Genomic DNA, 23,579 nt, shown 5'->3' on the forward strand with positions numbered 1-23,579 from the left:
TTACAAATAGTTTCACCGTATGTGCTGAGTTTACATCTTTCCACTTCCATTCCAAAAGTATCCACGCAATTTCACAGTCTAGATATTTAATAATCACTTAGAAGAATATGCTAGAGAGGCTATACATGAAGACTAGGGGAAGATTTGTCTTGTTCAGCAAGGAAAGATTAGGAAGTAAGAAGAGTCTGATAAGAAGATCCCTAGTCTCAGGGAATAAGGTCAGAAATGAGAATAGGGAGTGTATAAAATGGACAAAGCTGCCTGCTCTCATCTGATCTATTAAAAGACTCTCACAGCAATGCAAAGACACTATGCCCATGTAAATGACTTTCTCTATACCTGGACTATGCAAACAAAGCTTGGTTTAACTATTTCTTATAACTCACATATTCCAAGTACACCATAGAAGAATTGTAACATCCCTTACCATATCACTTATTCCTATAGCACAAATATTATATGGCTTGCGTGCCTTCTTTCATGATCTAGAATCTCTATATAAGTGAAGATTTTCCCTAGGAGAGTTATGGATGTGGCATAACATGTTGTACCTCAACAGTACTATTTTCAAAAAGAAGATTATGAAATACCAAGGGTTTTTTTTGTGAAATGTAGAAAACCTGAAGGAATTATCATACTTAGGAATTTTAATTTCCCTCAGAAGGAAATGTGAAGCAGTTCATCATGAACAAGTATTAAACAGGGAACATTTGTCATTTTGCCATGACGTCCCACTATAGCCGGAAGGAAAGTGGGTGGCAGAACTGCTTGGGGAAAGACAAGTACTGTTTATCAGCCCAGGCAGAAATAACGCTGCCAGTTTTTATCTGTATACTTTTAAAGCATTTTGTTTAATTGTATCTGTAATTTGAATAAGCAGCCAGTAGAAGTCAGCAGCTAGAGAAATAAGGCTTACCTAGCAGTGCACACGTGGTCGCAGAGCCATTTAAGCATTCAGAACAAAACAGGCTGACACAAGGGTCTTTATGCCATTGACAGAAGACTGGTTTTGCACACACAAACACATACTGTTTCTCTCACACTGTAGATGAATATAATTAGGTAAACCTAACCAAAGAAATCCATAATCCTCCTGTTAATAAAGTCATACAAAACAAAATCCTGTAATATAGCACATATTCTGCACTTAACAAATTGGTGGCAATGGCTGCTATGCATCGTGAGCTATCCTGTGATAAAACAAACCTACTTTAGCCCTACCGTAAAATTAATCAATAATAATATGTAAGCTAATGAAACAGCCACTTGTAAAAATCAGGTTGCTCATGCTTTTATAAAACATGATTAATTTCTATGCATTAAGCTGTGTTACTGAGGAGGGAAACCATTAAGCATCTTTCAGCCACCCCTTGTTGATAGCAATAAGAAAAGAATTGTTGTTTCTGAAGCTGCTCTACTCCATGATATCTTTTAAAATCTAATTTCTGGGATGGGGGAGGAATATTCAAATCACTCATAAACCTTCCTTTGCATGTTACAGTCATTATTCTCACGGGCAACAGGGAGTCTTTACAAGCAGCAAAAATCAAGTCTTTGTCAAAAAATAGTTACACAGAATCTCAAATGCCTTACATGATGGATAGCATAATTCATGGGCATTCAGTTTTACACTCAAATGATCTCCTGATAAAGGAAATAGTCTTGCTGGTCTAGCACTGCCAAGCCCATAGAGGAGGGATGCCATCAAGTAGTGCTCCACAATTAGCTCAGAATTATTGAAAAATAGGTTGAGAAAGATGGAAACAATAAAGATTTTGGCTCTGTGACTCCTCTTTTCTAACCTGGAAAGGGAATGAGCATGGAAAGCAGTGAGGGGAAATTGTGTCTGAGTAGAAAGTTAAAAAAAAAAAAAAAGGCACTAATAGGGCAGTCAAAAAGACAAATGGATTTGAAATTATTTTTCTCCCTTTGAAACCTAAACAGAACCTGTATATGCTGAGCCTGAGCTGAAGAGACAATAAATTAGTCTTTGCACCTGCAGTTGCCAAAAAAAATCTGCCAAATGCTGGATAAGATAACCTGCTTCTTTTTATTTCTAAAATCTGTCTTCCAGTAAAATCCTTCCTTTAAGGCACAGTAGATAATCCAGCAAGGCTTTGAGCAGTGGCTTGAGAGCTGTAATGTTCAGCCACAGCCTCAATACCCAAAATGGCCAGAGGCTGGCCCAGGACTGAGCCAAGAGATAACTAAGGCTAACTCAAAAAGATGTGAGAAAAAATGTAATTCCACCTGAGACACAAAGATCCACCACACTTCATGCTCTACGTTACTTTGCAGTAAAGATATTTCAAGACCCTTGCGGAGATTGCTATATATTTTTATCCCCAATTCAGGCATGGGAAAGGAAGGCCAGAGAGGTTAAATGCATTTGTCAAGAAAGTGTTCCCAGTGGCAGAACAGGAAAAGATATCACAGGTGAAATCTTTATCTTGTTAAAATCCATGAGTTTTGCTGCTATCTTCACCAGACTCTTGCTTTCACAAGGATCTGTTCCTATTTTTGCACTTTTTCTCAGCTATTTAAGACTTGTAGCTTAAAAATTACAAAACAGCAGAACCTAAACTTCATCTCTGAAAATTAATTTATGTTAAATTACGAATTAATCTCATTAAAAAATGGAGTGTAATTATCACTAGCCTCAAGTATCCTAGGAGTTTGTTCAAAGACAAAAGACAGCAGGAAACATTATTTTTCACTATGAACATTCTGATATTTAGTATGTACGTGCAACTTGTAGAAGAAATCACCACATCTTTCCCCGGGAGACTATGGAAAAGAGGTTGTAGTGAGGTAGGTGGTGGTCTCTTCTGTCAAGCAACAAGAAATAGGATGAGAGAAAATGTCCTCACATTGTGCCAGGGGAGGGTTAGATTGGATATTGGGAAAAATTTCTTTACTGAAAGAGTGGTCAAGTATTGGAAGGGGCCACACAGGGAAGTGGTGGAGTCACCATCCCTGGAGGGATTCAAAAAATGTGTAAATGGAGCACTTCAGGACATGGTTTAGTGGGCATGGAGGTGTTGGGTTGACAGTTGGACTTGATGATCTTAGAGGTCTTTTCCAACCTTAATAATTCTCTGATTCTATTATTAAAGAAGTTTAGCAGCTGAGTGGGTGAGTCAGGCATTCCTCAACAGGACGGACTTATTATCACTTGTGTGGACATGGGTCAAAGGTCACAGTGAGTAACTCCTGGCCCCAGCAAGATCTGCTTTCTAAGGTGCCTCTTGTTCTTATTGTGCCTCTCATTCCTATTTGCTCTCAGGTAGAGGAAGTTGCTTAGCAGGTATTCAGCTCCTTCTTTAACCCCAGGCTTAAATTACCAGGAAAATGCAGGATGGTTTAGAAAGTATCACTGTCCCTGAATTTTCTGCTTTGCCCTGTTGAGACTAAAAAGAAATTTCCTCTTTCTGATTAAGGTAATTAATATTTAGATCCATCACCTTTCAATTAAATTTTTAGTACATAAACGAACCTAATTACACCTGAGTAGGTCAATGAATGATTCTGATGTGGTTTTTTTTATTTCTAAATCCACATTATTTGAAAAAGCAGATACAACTACCATTTTAAAGCTCTCCTGAAAGCAAGAGTAATAACAGAAAAAGTATAATTTTGCCTTTAAAAGAGCATTTGCACAAATTAAGCACAATCTCCACTGCTTTCAGCTGTTTCTATACAACAGAAGGTTGTTTAAAACAAACTGGAAGTAATTTTACTGTCACGAGGTAACACATCACCCTTTGGAAAACAAAACTGAAGTGCATGGAGAACATTACTGTAGTTAGTCTGGTTCTTGTAGGTCAGGTCTTTGTCTTGCAGACAGAGACGTCCCTGCAGAGATGGCTTCTGAACTTATCAGTGCTGGCAGGTGCATGTTTTTCTCTTTCTCTTAAAATATCCAGAAATTTGTGAATCCTGTCCAATACTCAAAGCGTTCTATATCCTAAGCACCTGAACGACTATTCTAGTGCAAAATTCACACATTCACAGTCAAACTCTTCTCCCCATCGAGTATGTTGTCTTCATCTTCCAATTTAACAGCTTCATTAACAGATTTTGTATTAGCCTTATTATAGTGGGGAATGTGGAATTGTAATGACATAAATTTTGCTGTTACCAGTATGACACCACTACAAATTTTTTCTCATGCTATATATTAACAGCTAAAATTGCATTGTTTTAACATCATTAGCACAGGAATAGTAACGCAAAAGTTGTCACAGAGCAGAAAACAGCCAAAATACTGCATATGTGTAAAGGAAATTATTTCATATGCATATGTCAAACAGGTGTCAAATCCTTAACTTACATAAGTCGGCTGATACTATTTTACAGTCAACCCTCACAAAAGCTTCATGTCCAAACCTGTAGGCTGTAGACTTCTCTGAGAAAAGCCTATGACAGGATAGCTGCAGTACTCTCAGTTCACAGTGCAGCTAATTCTTATCTATACTTTCCTCCAACCAAATTCTCATGCTAATAGAGGTGCTCATTTCCTATGTTTCAGCTAGCAGCAGGTCAGCAGCTGTGCAGAATTCAATGGCCAGTGCTCCTATAAATAAATCCCGTTCTCTGCAAAATTAATTCCTCAGATATTTTGTTCTTCTGGCCACTGCTTATGCAAAGACAAGACAAGAACTGGAGCCTCAACCACTTCATGATTTCTCTCCGCTTTTCATTTACCTCCTTACCACAACAGCACTTTTCCCTCAGCAGTAAGCCCCTTCACCCATGTGCCACTCCTTTCTTCTTTATACTGAACACTGAGGATGAAGCACCATAAGGAAACCTTTTCCTTCAAATACTCTCTGCAGAATCAAAGGGAACAGTGGATCTGGCAGAGGAGGCTTGTGGTAACTGCTCATTGTGTTCACCACATTTGCAAAAATAAGTCTCTTTCTTGCCAGACTATGTCGTACATATTTAATTATATCAGCTCTAAGATTTTGGTTTAGATCAAATACTATTAACCTTTCTCTTTATGTGGGCCTATAAACTCAAGCCAAAAACTGTACAGCAATTAATCTAGTACAATGTTTGAGACAATAATTTTTCTTCAGTGGATCACAGTTCTCTTCCAAATTTTAAAGATTACAATCTCAGCTTCATTTTATTCTTGATGGTTTCTTATTTAAACAATGTTTAAGACAAAGCTTACACTTAAATATCTTGAAGACAATAGATTTTATTTTACCAGATATTAATTTTCTGTGAATATTCAACACCGTTAGCAATAACAGAGCAGTATTATCAAACTATGGTATTCATATAATCGATTTCATAGTGGTAATCATCATATCATTTCAAAGCAACAAATATCTAGAGACGATCTTCGAGCAGCTGTTAGCGATACCTGTCATGAACACCACCTAATAGGAAGAGCAATAGAGAACACAACCACAATTGTCAAAGGTGGCACAAGACAAAGTTAATTCATTTTCTAGAATACATAATCAAGTGCTGTGCAATCATATTTGCCTCAAGCCATAGGTGGTATTTCTGTGTGAAGTTCTAGCCTGCTATTCATTATTACAAAATCAACACTTCTGCTCCACAAGCCCTAAGTTTGAAATCTAATACAATAGAATACAACTATGTTGACATCTGAATAATATACGTATAGGTATAAGTATATATACACATACATATACATCTACCTTGTTCTGAAGCATCTGCATGTTTGTTGTATGCAACAGGACTGACAGATCAATGTAGAAACATGTTTGTACTTGTTTGAGGAATACACGTTACTTCCATACTATTCTTTTACCAACAAGGAAATCATCACATAAGAAAACATAAATATTACCCTTCATTTTTTAATCAGATTTCTGTTAAAGGCTTAATAAGTAAAATACATACCCCTTTCCAAATTAAGACTATGTTAGGAATAAGACTCAATAAGATTATTTCCTTTAATATATTTCCAAAACACTAGATTAATTTATTTCATGAGATATACTCCCATACTTAGCATTATTGCACTTTTTCCAGGGATCAGAACGGTCACTATCATCTTTAGTGACTTAATTTCTAAATAAAATCCTTCTACCATTTTTTACTTTGAGGAGAATTGTCACTACTTACTAAGTTACAGATGAGACAAAGTGGTGCTGAAATTTCCCATGAACCTTTGTATAAAGCTTTTAATACAAGCCTCCTTTCGCGTAAGTCAAAAACATACTGAAAGCACTAACCTGGAATCGATAAAAGGTGCCATCATCCTTCAGTGTTAGAACGTGGTCTGAGATTGGAAAGAAATAACCATGTGCTGCCATCAGTGTTCCCAAATGTAGAGCTTCCACTGTTTGAAGAACAAAAGAAAGATAAATCAAAAAAAACCCAACTACTTTCCAGCACTTTTCTTGTTCAGATTCACCTTATCTCGTGCAAATGAACCCTAAGTCAAGGTTCTGCCATCATGAAATCACTGTCCTTTTCTATGTAATATAGTGATGCAACCAAAACACCACTTTCCTTAACAAATGGGTATTAGATGTCTCATTTGTAGCTGCAGTTCCACTACTTACATCAGCATTAGGAGGCAGCTACTGCAATGTTCGCTTGCTTGTTTTGAAGCTGAAAACAGCCTGCTTTTCCTCTTCAGAACAGTCTCAGATTACATGATGTTAAAAGTTGATTACAATTGCATGATATCTTTCTCACTATATCACAGTAAAGGACAGAGATTTCCTTAAAAGCTTCTCACTACTGTGAAAATAATAAAGGATCACAGAATGGTTGAGGTTGGAAGAGACGTCGGGTGGTCATCAGATCCAGCCCCCATGCTCGAGCAGGGATACCTAGTCAGATTTAGCAGAAACTAAATAGGTTACAGATTTGTTTCATGTTCTTCTTGGATTCTGAATTGTAACACTTTTCAAAAGCACAGGAGCTCACATTATTTCCCTTCACCTACCAATCTTTAGACCACATCTGGACTACTATAGCCAGTTGGGAATAATATGTCCACTCCATTACAAGACAGACATCAAAAAACTTGATTGAGTCAGGTGGCAGGTCACCAAGATGGGTGGGGCTGGAGAACACACCCTGTAAAGAGAAGCTGGGGGAGCTGGGCTTGCTTAGACTGAAAAAGGGAAGGTTTTGGGGATGTCTAGCAGCACCATTCCAATACCTAAAAGGAGATTACAAAATGATGGAGCCAAGATCTTTATGGAGTTCCATAGCAATTTAAAAAAATAAAAATATAATGGTAATAAACTAAACCAAGGATGGTTCTGACTTCAGCCAAGCAACAGAGTAAGTTGACCAGAGAGCCTGTGCAAACTGCATCCTTGGAGGGTTCCATGACCTGAATGGTTAAAAGTCCTGGGCAACATGTTTGCCCTCATAGTTGACCCTGCTTTGAGCAAGGGGTTGGATTAGAGTTCTCCTGGGGTCCTCTGTGACTCTAGGTGGGTTAAGGATAAGTGCAACAAGAAGAAGAAAACAGGGATAGAGACAATTGGAGAAGAAATTATTTGAAAGCTCCTACCAAAGCAGCCTATAATTCTGGCAAGGTTGGTTGCAGTAGGAGTAAGAGTTTATATTTCTCTCACTAACCGCTGAGTCATATACAGAATTATGTAGTCATTACTAGTTCTCTATAGAAAAAAAAATAAATGGAAAGATTGACCTGGCCTTCCCCAGAAGGCAATTAAGGCTATTTAAGATCTGAATCATTCCCAATAGAAGCCTATATCTCTTCTTCAGTTATGTATGGAGACAAAGGTGGTTTTACTCTCACAGAATCACAGAATTATTGAGGCTGGAAAACACCTCTGAGATCATCAAGTCCAACCTATGCCCTAACACTACCACATCGGCTAGACCACGGCACTAAGTGCCACATCCAGCCTTTTCTTAAACACCTCCAGGGATGGTGATTCCACCATCTCCCTGGGCAGTCCATTCCAATGCCTGATCACCCTCTCTATGAAAAAGTACTTTCTAATATCCAGCCTAAACCTCCCCTGGCGCAGCTTCAGGCTATGCCCTCTTGTCTTTTCACTAGTTGCCTTGGAGAAGAGCCCGACCCTCACCTGACTACAACCTCCCTTCAGGTAGTTGCAGAGAGTTATAAGGTCCCCCCTGAGTCTCCTCTTCTCCAGGCTAAACAACCCCAGCTTCCTTAGCCTCTTGTTATAAGACTTGCCCTCTAGTCCATTCACCAGCCTCATTGCTCTCCTCTGGACCCACTCCAGCATCTCAATATCCTTCTTGAAGTGAGGGTCCCAGAACTGTACACAATACTTGAGGTGAGGCCTCACAAGGGCTGAGTACAAAACCAAACTCATTCAGGTAGGATGAATCTACACTAACTCAGTGTTAAGGTATCTTTCTGACTCTTTAACCATCAAGAGTTAATAGGGACACATACTTCTTTTTTCCTTCAGCAAATAGACAACTTTCACTTTTTTTGGCTATCAATCCAACAACTTATTCTAGCATTGCATAAATATAAATGCACAAATATACCTTTCTAATAACAACCTAAGATTCACTGTAGCTCACACCTGGAAATGTGAGCAGTATATGCTTACTAAAAGAATTTTAAAAAAAGAAAAGGAAAAGAACCATGCATGGTACAAGAATAAAGGCATTCACTTGAAAGTCTAAAATATTCTCCATTAGTATCACCCCAAAATGGGGCAATTGCACTATCGATAATCTTCACACAGAGACTGAATAACCTATAAACCAAATATGGCTCAAACAGTTGAACAACATCCACAAAATTGTTACTCGTGAATAACATCCACAAAACCATAACCCTGCCTCACACCAGACTGGTGGAGAACTAACACTGTTGCTCCCTGCGCAGCAGGAGAACTTTTGCACGGAAAGAAAAATCAGCTCTTGGAAGATTTCTAATCTCCAAGCAATAAGTTGCCCAGCATATTACAGATGCAACAGAGGCAACACTTCGACATACATCTTAATTTGCTAAAATTAGACTGAAAAGTAAATACCATAAGAAGCCAACGAAGCAGAACAGTAGAATTTAGGAAACAAAACCATGAGCTTCAAAAGTGAAATGTAGCCTGCTGCAGACTGGTCCTAAATGCCTGCATGCCTCGGAGCTCAGTTCAGACAGCTTCTGAATACCCTTTTATCGTGGGGCAGGGAGGGGGGAATCATGAAAAAATACTCTTAAATAAAAGGGTTGCCAGGGAGAAAGAGTAAAATACAAATTCAAAAAATTGACAGAACATAGACTGAAAGCAAGAAAACACTGGTTTTTTAGATGGCAAGTGTATACCGATGCACACAGAAATGTGATATCTACATAACTGTTATTTCCCAATCTTCAGCCACCGTGTGGAAGAATATGCAATGTAAGCTATGTTCTCAGTTACACCCAGATAGCCTTACTGAGAAGGCGTAATTCAAATCGCAGTCAACTGCTATACAATGAATAAAAACTGCAGCCAGAAATGTAACGCAAAAAATCTGAAGGGGACAAAGCTCACGGAGGTGTATCTGGTAGAAGAGAGTAGACTTTGGCTTCCTTTGTTCTTGACTACTTGCTTTGGAGACATCCATTATCTGAAGCAAGGTTCCAGGAATATTTCCTAGCACTGATACTGCTGAAAACTGGAACTGCATACTCAAGAAATAAATTTACCCAATCCACTGTTTTAAATTTTCATAGCTAAAAAGTGACAGTGTACTGAAGGATTTGCAAGTTATAACAGCTAATGGAAAAGAAATATCTCAGGTGAAAGACAGAAATACATCTTTATGAGCCTGGTGCATCTCAACAGGATATGAAATATTTTATATAAATTCAAAGTGTTGCTGTGGGTGTAGTTTTGATTCTGAGTGTGTATGCTATTGGTGGGCTAAAAGCTCAGAACAATATTAAAATTCCATGGTTCACTCTGCTGTTTATTTAGCTGAGTGGGTGAAGTGAACAACACATGTACATTGATTAGCAATCATTTTTGTGAGAAGTAATATTGCCCAGCCATCTGCTGTGCCATTACAAGGAGAGTGATCTTGATGGATTAAATGCTAGTTTCATTTAATATACTTTATTATACAAGAGAGTCAGACATTTTCCATGCTTTGGGACAATGTAGACCTGATGAAATCTAAAGAATGAAAAATATACCCTGGTTGTTGAGTTTTCAGTTTATTTTCTTTTTAAACATAGTGTAATTTTTTCCTTATTGTAATAGCTATCACATGGATTGGTGATAGTTCATTCATCTTAAATGTTAGGGTATGACCATATCAGTAGAACAACTTGTTTCTTATGATAACATCCACAGAAAGGGACAAAAAAGGATAGATGTTCCTCATTTTTCTGTGGAATAAACATGTTTATGTACTTTGAAATCCTTTAAAGAATGTATTTTCAGTGATTCATGTAGATTCCACATTTTCTTATACATGTCAGGGCTTCAGGTGATGTGGTCTCTATATCCAACTTTACTCTGAAGTCCATAAAACACTAAATTTAGAGTGTCATACCATTATAATCAGTCTCACAACACCTGAAGTAGCTCTGAGGGACTGAGGAAAGGAAAACAGTGTTTCTCAATCCTGCTCTACTACAAAATGGCATCTTTCAGAGTCTGTCTTATGTTCTTCTGTGCATCTCAGTATTGAAGATAGATTTCCTACAGAAAACGTGGTTTGGGACATTTTGTGTCCCTAAGTCCCATTTTGCCATATGATGTAAGTGACAGTGAAAAACACAAACTTGCAAGTTTGTCATACACTTTTCAATACAAAAATCTCAAACAAATGAAAGCCTCCCTTTCCATCAAACAATAAAGTGTTTGCTAATCCAGGTTATTTGTCTAATTTAAAATCCATCACAGTACTGAAGTATATTCCTAAGCCACATGGCTGCCTGGAAAAAGAATTAATGAGTCAGAACTTCACAAGCACACATTCATTTTAAGTGTCAAATGCCAAGACATTATCACTTACTCTCACCTCACTCCTTGCCAGTGTGAACACAAGCTGCAAAGGATTAACTTGAAGCTAAAATAATAAAATACAACCCACTTCTCATGCTCACACAACACGTAGGAGAGACTTGCTCTTTGGGCCTGACTGTGGCATTTAAAGAGGGGAAAATAAAGCAGCCAAAAAAGTTCTTGAACACCCACGTCACTATAAACCTTTCCTTTTTGTCCCATCTGAAGGATGGATTTTGCAAAGGGAGCAGCACTCAGTAAGAACCATTTCATGGAGGGTAAATCAGTGAAGGGATCATAGAACTATCTTGCCTGGTTTCTTTCTTTGCCATACTGGGTGGAAGAAGTCCAATCAAGCTGGACACATTGGGTAGACCTAACTACCATGGAAAATGGCACATGGCATAATTTGGACACTAGATAACAAGTTCATTCAGCATGCGGTGACGAAAAGAGACCTGAATGTGTTTAAAATTGCTTTTACTTTCCCTGTTATCTCTCTCCTCAATTTTTTAAAGTACCTACAAATATCGCACCAGCCATCAGGCCTTCCAGTGGAGGAATTTAGCTCTTTACGCAGCCTTTATAAATAATTTCTTCTAATTTCACTATTATTATCCTTGAATTTTTTTATTTTATTTTTTACAGAAATCACAGACTTTTTTTATTTCATTACTGATATATCTTGTCTCTTTAAATTGAAATTATAGAAGTATGAAATCCAGACTCCTTTGAAGTACCAGTTTCCTGTTTTTCCCACTGGCACTTCCTCTGAAACTGCAAGATTTTAGTTTGAGCTTTGATTCCCAAGCTTCTTCAGGGCAAAATGCAGAAAATCAAAAACTGCATGTCTTATTTCCCCTAATGATAGTCTGAACTTGTCTTCATAAGATATTTCCTAGCACTTCACTTATTCCTCCCTCCAATATGAAATTCTGTGCTAATATATAGTCATTTGTGAACTCTTTTGATGAAATCAGCTAAAGACAAAATAAAAAAAATCTACCAAAAAACACCCATTACTGCAAACACCATACTTTTGAGAAGTCTCTCAGATGAAATCTTGTTCCACAATTTCAAGTGTCAGTAGAAGATCCAAAATATTGGACACAGTCCACTTCTACTTAATAGTAGAAACATTATGCTGTTATTTCAGGTTTTCTTTTATACTCCTTGCCAGTTGCTGCTAGCACATCAGATCTTCCTACTTTCTTTTCCTCCAATGGCTGGCTCTGCAGATGTGTCTTCAATTTGTTTGGCTGCAAACGTGCAGTGGGGAACTAACTGATACGTTCTCCACAGCACATGACACTCACAAATTTGTGCATGTGTATATGTCTGGGGTGGGGTTTCAAAGGAGGATCCCCATGTCCGAGGCTTGGCAGATTCAGGGTACATGAATAACTGGTGTGACCAATGTACCACTTGGATCTGTGGATAGCAAATAGCAAGAGTGGGCACTGGCTTTTTCAGTGCACAGAATATTTGTTCCTGAAGGAACTACAGAAGATAATATTGTTGAATCAGAGGTCTGTCAGCTAACGTAGAGTTTCTGAAGCTGGGTGAGGATAAGCAATAGGTAGCACTATACTCTTGCTATGACTACTGCTGGTTAAGATGAATCATGACACATTTTTAGTCTGTTTTGATATCAATTGCTACTACACCAAGCATTAATTTTGTATCATTGTCATGCATTGATATCATAATCACAGAACACCCACTGGTGGCCAGGCAGTTCAGATAAAATAAAGAACATGCAGCAATAGCACCCAGAAAAATAACTGTCTCTTCCACTGCACTCAACCGAGTAAAGAAGAATACAACCCACTTTATAAAAATTCTCGTAACTCCAGCAAACAGAAAGCACAAATTGTTGAAAATAATCTCTTTCAATGGGAAGAATGCTGTGCTTTTAAAGTCCAGCAGGAGTTAAAAGCTTTATAAGTAAATTGATGTCATTGAGATACACATCAGGGAAAAATACCATCCAAGCTCAGGCAAGGTAAAAACAAAGAGTGTGGGCGTAGCTTTCCAGGAAATAATATAGGTATGCAATTCCCCATGTGATCAGATACATTTATCTGGGAGGCATATATGCCAAAACCAAAGCAGTTATTACAAACAGGATCACTTTTAGAGAGTTCTTTTCATCCATTACTTATAATTCATTTCTTTGACTGGCAAGTAAAATATATTTCACTGTTCACATCAAAATGAAGGATGAGAGAGTAAATTTTCCAGATGCTGCAAAACTCCATTTTATTCCATCATATGTCCCTACTGTCATAAACTGACCCCCCGCTCAGTGCTCACTTCTCCCCATCATGCAAGACTTATACGGATAATTATAGAGAACTGTCAGTTTAGCCAGATATACTCTGCTATTAAAAATACAGAAATACTGACTGACACTAACTAGCAAAAATAGCTCAATGAAAACCCTTTCATAAGGGCTTCTTTTTTTTCTCCACAAAAAGAGGTCTCAGTGAATGACCTATTTCTTCTCTAGTGGCAGAATCTAAATGTAGAAGGAAGAGATAGCACTGATGACAACAGCAGCAGCAAAAACTATCAAAGGCTTTAAAATAAATTGATAAAATGAACAAAAGCATCTAGATGGGTCAACATAATGGTCACTCTGTGTTTTAAGGCAAGTCAAATATTAAATTGCTGAACTGTTAGCCATAGCATGCAATTTACCATTTAAATCACCCTCAGCACTGAAGGAAAAAAAGACGGAAAATGTGTCCTCAGGTTTTAGAAAGACGTCCAGGGGAAATATGAGAAAAAGAGATTAATAAAATAGATGATACCCACACAGACAACACGATAGGAATTATAATAAAGGGTGGAATGGATGAAAATAAAGATAAAAGTGATATAAAAAGAAGACTCAACACTATTTTTGTTGGTGGATGCAATGTCTTACAACTCTGTGAGTGTTCCTATGTGGAATTAGTGAACACATAAGGTCATGAAAATCTGGTTAAGATATTTTCTTGGATTTTCAGGGGGTTCTTGACATGGTGACATGTTTTCTAAAGGAATTAAGTGGATCTGGGATAGAAAGTCATGGAAAAAGAAACAGGTAGAAAGACAGGAATAAAGGCAAGGCACAGTAGATCACTTATCACACTGAAGGGGGGTGACCATTGTAGCTGTGTTTAGTAGATCCTCAAATATTCAGTATCATCCTAAATAATCTACAGAAGAGTGTAGATAATTACGCTTCATTTTTAGCGCCTATAAAAATTAGATTCTATTGTCACTAGATATTTTATACTTTGTGGATCCAAACATTCTGAAGCCAAAACGAGGTCTTGCAACTACAAAATCATAGTAGACATGGCTCTTGTCACCCACCCTGCCACACAAACAATGGAAATCCTGAATAATAGTGAGATTTGAGTAGGTGACTGAATGCAATAAGTGACATTAGAAGAAAGGAGAAAAATTAGAGAGAGAATGTTGGAGAGAGGAGACGAGAGAGAGGAGAGAAGAGAAGAGAGAGGAGAGGAGATAAAGAGGGAATATTGAAAAATGACAGTGTCTAGGAAACATTAAACCACCCAAGACAAAATGGCAAGCAATGTCCTTTGCACAGTAACTAGAGCACCCAGCAGTTCAATTAATCTTAAAACCATCACTATGTTCCTGTGTGGACCGCAGTATTTCTCTACACATGCTATGGGAAAACTGAAAACAAGGACTAAGGACAATTAGTAACAAAATAAAGAGAAAGCCTTACATTAACTTTCCAGACATCAAACACTACATACAACATGTAAATATCAAAATAATTTTGTTTATGTGACTATAAATAACTGCAGCAGCTGTTGGCAAGATGGAATTGGGTTTCAACTACATTTATTCAATTAAATTGTCCAGATTTAAAATCTCACTTCCACCTACTTGCACTTTCCATTACTATATAACACAGTTCTCTGGGAAATAAGGCAGCAGAAAGCTAATGAAGTCTCTAGACAATTATTTAGCCGCCTTTAATTAATTATGCCAATATGAATTGGGAATTAGTAAATGTTCTTCCTCTTAAACCTCCAAAACAGTACAATCCCAAAGGTTGAGAAGAAGCCTGTCAAACAGTAAGAAAAGCACAAAAAATTCCTAGTGACTTTAGTAAAACTAAGATCAAATATTTTATTAGGATCATCATTATAATTTAATTTATGCAATTAATTAATAAGCCTTATTTCTAAAAGTTATCAGTTCTCCCTAAAAAAGCATACCTTTTCTATGATTCTTCAGCTGTACTTTTGTCCTTAGCTAAGTCAAGAAAGATGTTTTATTGTTACTAACAAAGACAGTAGTATGTTACTAACATAATAGTCTCTGACCATGCTGAATAATCAAAAAGTGGCAGCTAGTAGCATGGAGAGTTACAATGCAAACAGACAAGATGGGGAATGGATAGTATTCTTAAAAAAGAATTCGTATCTGATATCCCAGTTTGGCAACACCAGTTCCTCAGACGAACAAAGTGGAGAATTTTCAATAAAAACTAAAGAACAAAAATTGCCCGATTTGGGATTTGATTCTAAAAACTGATTATAAAGCTTTCCAGACTTTATAAATCATTGGGGAGAAGCCAGTATCAGTTATGAATAGTTCATCTTATGTATAGCTCTATGATGAAGCTTTGTACTTCGAGGTAACTTCATGGGTAAAAATTTCAATTGTGTAATTTAGATTTCTTATAGTCGAATTTGTTTTGTGAAATGATGAAATACATTCCTTCAATTGGTGCGACAGAGGATCTGAAATTCTTTCCAGTGAAATTACTTGAAATTAATATTCACTGATTTTTTCAGCTTCTATTATGTGGATCTGGTAATAGTTTTAGCATTAACTTTTTATCTGAGCAGGCCTCTTCAGACTTATTTTTCTTATCAGTGTTTTGTATTCTATTCAGTACTTCTTACTCTTCATGCCATAAGACTTTGAACATCTCAGTGAAATAAAGACCATAATGCCTACTAAATTGCAAAGAAAATGCTGATCATTGGTTTATTTCCGTTTTTAAAGTCTAACTGGCCAACAGACACTTTTTATAAAAGGCCATGTTTTTTTTATAGGCCATGTTACACCTAATCTTATTTTAAAAGGTATCTAGTTGAATCTTGTTTCTTTTGGAGTTAATGAGAAATCCTCCAGCCTTCTGTGGGGTTGGAATTTCATCTGAATGATTTAAACAAAGGAGAAAGGAGTGGATGTCATGTGAAAGTATTACACTTCCCACTGAAATAACTCTGAGTAGAATTTGGAGACTTTAATATTAAAGGCATGTATTATTTCTTATTAAAAATAAACAGCTTTGAAGACATCGCCATGGAATCAGGGCTAGCATTAAGAAAAATGAAATTTAAAAACTCATTTGAAGGTTTGGTTTTGTCCATAAGTAGGCAAACATCAACAGAGTTCTGTTTTATATAGGAAATGTGTCTGACACACAAGTTATAGTCGAATCATAGAATCAGAATGGTTTGGGTTGGAAGAGACCTTAAAGGACCTTAAAGATGATCCAGTTTCATTTCCCTGCCATGGACAGGAACACCTCTCACCAGATTAGGCTGCTCAAAGCATACTTAAAACCAAAAGAGATCTATTCGGAATTAGTATGCTATTGACAATAGCAAACAGGTTGGTCACAGAAACAAGTGTTACAGAACAGATCTGGTTTTGCATACCAACAGCAATAATAGCACTTTATTCTTACAGTTATACAGCAAACTATGCTAGAAGGCAACCAATGCTATTCTTGTGATCCTTACCTATTACTTCATTATGGGCACCCATTTATAAATTAAACAAATAGAATTAATTAAATTATTTATAGGTAATTCAAAGGTTAATAAAAGTACTTTAATGATAAATAGGATTAGGTATCTACACCTGATCTATTTTGTACTTGGCTAATATAACCTATTACATATTAAGATAATATATTTCACTTTATTAAGTGGTTTCTAAAGGGATTTTCAGAGCTTACGATGTTGTACTATACAGAAATCCTACTATTTACAAGCATGGTGTACTAATTACTTTGATGAAAAAACATGAACTATTTTATATAGTATCTTGTAAAATAATGTCACCTTAAGGCAACCAGAGAGGAGGATTTTTATTTAGACATGCTTAGTATGATGTAACAGGTTGCAACAGTTTGACCTATCTGCCTATGTAAAGGAAGCGATTAGTTGCTGATAGCATGAACTCTTTGCATCTTTACCCGTCACAAACTCCATTGCTTTCCTGCAGTGTAAAAAACTGTTCATTTTTAACCAGCTGCCATAATCCTATTTTTAAAGAAATGACTGCTCCTTGAAAGGACATTGGAAATGAGCACTGATGCAGCCTACCAGCTATCTGCAAGAGGGAAAATAAACTGGCCAACCTAGGGACCTGGTACTCACCGTCAGGACTACATGGAAACAGGGCTGCTTAAACTGTGCTGGCACGTGTGTAGAGTGGGAGCTCACTCCAGGCTGGCCCTGCTGCTCTGTGTGCTCTTGGGAGATACTCCCAACACATGCAGCCTACACAGATTACACAAAACTGGAAAAAGCTTCAATTCAAAACCATGAAATCCATTAAATCTGATTTATCCTGACACAATTGAATTACAGGCAATATACCTCTGTTCACCATTTCCAAAACCTATCTAAATGCTTTGGGCAAATAAAATAACTCATGCATGTGAACATTTACCATTGCAGTCCTGAAACCCCAGCAGTGGCTAAAAGCCCACTGACTACCACCCACAGGTAAGTGCCACCCATGATACACATAACTAAAGGAAAACTGACCCATACATTTTTATTTTGCTTGTGTATCAAAACATTAATACTATTGAAACTAAAGCAGTCTCTGTAAATTTTGACATTTTCTACTCCCAAGTAGGATTTGAGTTTTACTTTCTTTCCATTCATCTGAAATTAAAGTGATTATTCCATTTAAATGTTACAGGACCTGACAAGCTCAAATCAAATTCAGCCAGTAGAAGAAAGTTAGAAAGTTATTTACACTAGACTTGACAAAGGTTCATGAGGTTTGCCTCACAGAACAAAATGTGCCCCAGTTTCTGTTAGACAAATGAAAAAAAGTGCCTTGTGTTACTAGTATGAGGGTTATGGTATGTATGCAGGCAGCATCAACTACTTTTATCAGCTTTTTTTTTTTATTAAGCTGATAAATGGGACGCATTCTACTCTTGTTCTATTTCCACAAGTTTTCATTAATGCAAAGACTGCAAACATAGGCATGACCTTTCCATTCCCTTCTTTCTTCCTTTTCATAAGAAGCTCTTTTCTCCATTAGCAAACCCTGGAACAACCTTCCCTTCACTTGCAGCTGCCTGGTGCTGTCTCCCAAACGGCAATGGTATAGAACATCTCGTCTGGCTCCTATTCTTTGCTGCTACCTTACTGCGTATGCATGGGGAAAGGGATAGGAATAACTCAGAGCTGACCACTTTTTCAAGTACACTTTTGTAAACTCAAATACAAACCCTAATATCTTTCCTTTAACTCTTTAGAGCAAATAGTGTGTATTATCAAGGTCATTATTAATAAAGCAGCTGCTCAAGAGATATTTTACTACAAAGGAAAAGAAGGAAAGGTGGAAGAAATACAAACAGATGTTGTGCTACTGAGTCCTCCATTTTTATTGCACTAGATCAGGGACTACAGTTTACATGGTTGCTGCTGGGCATCTAGCTAGAAATTAGCTACATCGGTGCAGTAAAAAATTTATTAGAGGCAAGAACTGATGTTGAAAAATCACAGGAGTGTGTCTGTTTCAAGGTACTGCCTTGTTTTACAACTTACAAAGTTTGATTTAGTCATACATATTTGACTTTAGTGTAGTTCCTGATGTTCAAGAGCAGCAGCAAACTCCAACAGACTGCCCAAATGAGCTGGACCAAGGCAAGTTGCATGCGAAGGCTGCGCATTCTGGAGCTGGCTGCAGCATTGTGGCTTTGCCAGAGTAACCATCCAACAGTGAAGTACCTTCAGCCAAATTCAACTGGCTTTGCAAATATGAGCAACTTAAATAAGGAGCACTCAGCAGCAAAGGTACTGTAAAGGAACAAGGGAATGATGGCTTAACACATCAACTCTTAAAGGCTCTGAGCCACCTAGACAGAAATTCTTTGTGAGCTGACAAGGATTAAATGTGTTTTTGTGCATAACACATTTCATTAGGAAAATACTTGAAGACTGAGACTGGTGTTTCTCCCCAGAAAAAGACAACAGCAAGATTTACCATTAGCATGTTGGAATGCTACGGAATAGAGAAATCAAGTGTCTGGCCAAAGGGCATCGAAGAAAACAGGGCAAGAACCAAGTACAGAATTAGTCTCTTGGCAGTTTCAGCTGACACTTTTAAATCAGCTCATCTACCCTTTTTGTCCTAATTTTGCCCCTAAGGATTAAAAGGACTTCAGTCTTTATTGTGGTCAAGTCTGGTACATTTCACAGCAATAATCATCACTTTAAAAAAGAAAAACACAACATAGAAAAACAGAGTAGATTTTCCGCATTAAGAGTAATTGGCACCATCAGCGAAGAGTCAGCACCTACCCTGTAATGGTCAATTCAACAAACACATGCCTGAGCGCCAAACCACAAGCCCTTGCAATTCTGTAAACTCAGTTAATTGGTTTTTTTTTAGGCTGAGATCAGGCTTATTTTTATGACTGAATTAAACTTCTATATTAAAAATAACTTAGATAATTTCTGTTCCTTAAAATTTTACAGATGAGGTGTAGGCTGAAACACAAACATTTTAAAAGTACAGATTGAAAAGCAAATAATATAATAGCAACTGTACATTGCGCACATCTATTCTGGGCACAAGCTCTACTCTCCTCCACTGAAATAACTGCAAATCTGCTATAATTTAGCAGAATCCAACCATCATCCCCAGCTTATTGTCTTGATGGAGATTTATTGCAGCAAACCAAAATCTTTCAAATCTTCCACAGAAAATTATTTTCCATTTATGAAATATGTGCAGGGGTTTTTTGACTACAATTTATACTTGTGACTATTTTTTTACTCAAAATTGCAGTTTCAAGATAATAGCTTTACACTTATTAACACAATGAAAGCAAATGTTGCTGCCAGGCTTTCTCCTGCCTTTTGTTCTCCCACTATCCGTAAGGCAGCCTTCTGTGTTCCCACTTAAATAGTATTGAAGTTGTATTCCCCTTGCAAAACAAAGGAAAAAAAAATACACTACAAAATGTGACTGATTTTTTTTATTTTTTAAATGTAAGGTAGTGCTACTTCCTTCTTACTAGTTCTTCGCTTTACTAAAGATGTGGTGCGCAAATAGTTGTTTTATTTTTTGGACAGAGTAGAATATACTCTTAAAATACGCAAATCAAGGTATACTTTATGTTGCTCTTACAGATGTGTTGCTGATATCAGAATTAGACAGAGATGATAGCTTTCAGAGCAATCACAGCCATTATTTATTTCTGCATCACAAAATTGCATAGCTTCACAAGAGCTTTGTAATAGGACCCCAAGGGGGAGTTTTAAAAGGCAGCCATAGCAAAACCCTGACACACTGTTGAAAAGTAGACAGAAGATATTGGAAATGGAAATTATGGTTACAACAGTTCACTGAAATTTAGGACTTTTCCACAGGAAGTTCTTGATTGTCTTGTCTAGAACTGGTACAAAAAGTTACACAGAGAAAAAAACAATATTTTCAGGAGTTTTGTCACATGAGTAGGTCTTGCTCACCATCTATCAGGTTCCTTGTTATCAGACAATTCTGAGTGCTACCAAAGGTAGCATTTAGGGCAGTTGACTTTCTGGAGATCTGCATCCAGCTAGCTCCAGAAAGCTGATTTTGGACTAGGACCAACGCACATGAGACATTTTTGTCTTTGTGGATAGTTTTTTCCACACATGCAATCTGAGAGGATAAAACCCAGCTTAAATTAAATTACTGTGGTGTTCTGGTTACATATGTTAGTAGTTTGTGTGTTTGTTTAATTTTAATTGGATATCAACATAGGGAACCATGTTTTCCATTTAGTTTAAGGTTTCTTCTATTCCAAATTTCGCAACAATCAGCTAATCTGAATGACAGCCTATCCCATCATTGCAGTTCTGGTTTGACAAATAAAAGGTTCAGCTTCTGTATCAAATAAACATAGAATGGCAATCTTTCAAGCCCTGATAAATATAGATAGGTGAGTGTTAGGTAGCTGACAACTGAGAAATACAGTATCACACATGGGTTTCTTGCAACCTCTACTTCATCTTCAGTAAGCAAACATGACACTGTGTAAAGTTACACAAAACTGAAAGCAATTAGTGATCTCTTTCAAATAACACACCAGATAAGTTGTGAACCAGCTACTTCAAAATTATGTAATTCTAATAGCTCCTCATTATCCAACTCACAATTTTTAAACACACTTTTTAAGCACACTTTTTGCTGGAATTCTACAACTTCCATCCCTAATGTGACAGAAAAATACATTTTTAAATTTAAAAACCAACCAACCAAACCAACAAACCCCACCATAAATTCCATTCCCAAAAGTCTGAAATGGAGTATTTTTTATAATTCTTTAAAGATGGAAGATTATCTTTCCCCTAACCAAAAGATAATAAGAACATCCACCAAATATTTTATTTCTGCCATTCAGCACTTTCTACTAGAAATCATTCCTTTCTAGAATATTTCAGATCATGTAACATGAATCCTGGAAATGAAGGAAATCAATATCAGATATGCACTAAACTGCATTTGCTGCTGGCCACATGAGAAACCTGTGGCAAAGTCTGGAATAAAAGTCTTACTTCCACACTCTGACCCAGCCGATCAAGAAATGAACTGTTCTTCCTCACTGCACTGACTTTATTTACAGTTCATTTTCCATCCAAGATGCTATAAAAGTGTTCAAACTTAAGAACAGAAATGCAGCTCCCGGTAACAGTAAGATCATGTTTTATTAATTCTATTTATTTTTTATATATTAAAAAATTCTGTTAAGAAAACAGCACGTGTTTAATGAACTATTTAGTATGACACTAAGTAAATTCCTCATGAAATAGAACTTAAACTAATTTTCTACTAGTTAAAGGAGCTATCATTTTCATTCTTGGACATCATCTTGTTTCCTGGTACCTGCTCCAATGAAATGGATGTGATGGGTTGACTTTGCCAAAGACAGGTCCAGTCACTTAAAAAGACAAACTAGTACTTTCAGACATGAAAAAAGGTAAATTACCTGGGTCTTCTATAGATAAGTTCTTCGTTAACCATTGAACAATGTCTGAACCTAGAAACAAAACAACATTTTCAGATTAGTGAGATTTCTCTTCCTATTCTTCAGTTCCTTAGGCAAATTAATATTGTTCTATCATGTAAGAGATCTACATTTTTTGCTCAGTTTGTGTAGAATCAACTAGATAATTCTATTTTTTTTTTAGTTTCTCTACAACTTTAGCAAATGAAACATACCATTCACTTCTTTCTTTAGGTCAAGCCTTATAAAATGTAACAGAAGTGCATTAAAGGTATGATAATAGCCCACATTTCAGAAAATCACACTATTGCAAAATGTACATAGAAAAGCATTTTATTAAATTAATACTAAGTTTTTCCCACCTTCCAAATTAGTTTGCAAATGAAGCCTATTAAAAGGATATTCAAAACACACTGTGATTATGCAATATATGAAGTATATGCTGCAGGCCATGCTAGAGGCTTAAAAACCTCCTTGGGACTAATACATGGCATTATGAACTCTTCTCAGAAGCTTCATTTTGTGTTTACCTTTGCCTTCTGATTTTATTATCTTCAACTGTCACTTCTGCTGTACTGACTTTCAACCCTTTCCATTGGCTAGTAGTAAAAGCATATTCAAATACTTAAAGGTGTACTACCAATGATTCAAACTCCACCTTGTGGCTAAGCTTTTGACAGAATTCATTATTCTCCCGGTGCTAAAGCACTTTCTTTGCCAATCTAGTCTTCTTCTGTATCCCTTCATTTACTGACTAACCATTGCTTTTTAATCAATTCCCCATCCTTATTTTAATGGCCCATGTTATTGATCCCCTCTTAACACCTCTGACACCAAACTCCCCGCTGTCTTTCACTCTGACTATCCTTCCAACTCCACGTCCTAATTCCTAATCCCCTCTGCTGCTCTTGGCTAAGCACTTCCTATCACACTTTACACTCCATGTGCCAAATCACAAGCTGAAGCCAGTCTTGTTTTTCAGACTGTAAGCTACAGCTGGACTTCACCCATTGTGAATACGTATTACAAAATAAATCATGAAGCAGTTCTGCAAATGAAAGACAAACACATTCCTGGCACTTCGGGACATGGCTGACACAGTGGTTTTGGGTTGACAGTTGGACTTGATGATCTTAGAGGCCTTCCCAACCTTAATGGTTCTATGATTCTACAATGTAAAAAATTTTAAATAACCAAATCAGCTTAAGGGGAAAATATACTCGAACACTGGGGAGGTCATGTGCATGTTCTATGCATTTCATGAAGGTTGCATCGTCTCCATTTCAGACAAGAAACATAACAGAAAGATATGTCACATAATA

The 23,579-nt window shown here is 37.0% G+C and overlaps 1 protein-coding gene across 1 annotated transcript in view; it reads right to left on the reverse strand.

The window, feature by feature from the left end:
* LOC104538580 (regulator of G-protein signaling 7-like) overlaps positions 1-23,579 on the reverse strand; it is a gene marked incomplete at both ends in the record, with an annotated part of 59,433 nt that overhangs the window by 4,926 nt on the left and 30,928 nt on the right. The window contains 2 exons of the mRNA XM_010181830.1: positions 6,222-6,328; positions 22,240-22,290. Of these exons, the coding sequence (XP_010180132.1) occupies positions 6,222-6,328; positions 22,240-22,290 (158 nt within the window). The remainder of the gene's footprint in view (positions 1-6,221; positions 6,329-22,239; positions 22,291-23,579) is intronic.

The sequence above is a fragment of the Mesitornis unicolor genome, unplaced genomic scaffold, assembly GCF_000695765.1.
Source record: "Mesitornis unicolor isolate BGI_N332 unplaced genomic scaffold, ASM69576v1 scaffold12203, whole genome shotgun sequence".
Classification (NCBI taxonomy): domain Eukaryota; kingdom Metazoa; phylum Chordata; class Aves; order Mesitornithiformes; family Mesitornithidae; genus Mesitornis; species Mesitornis unicolor.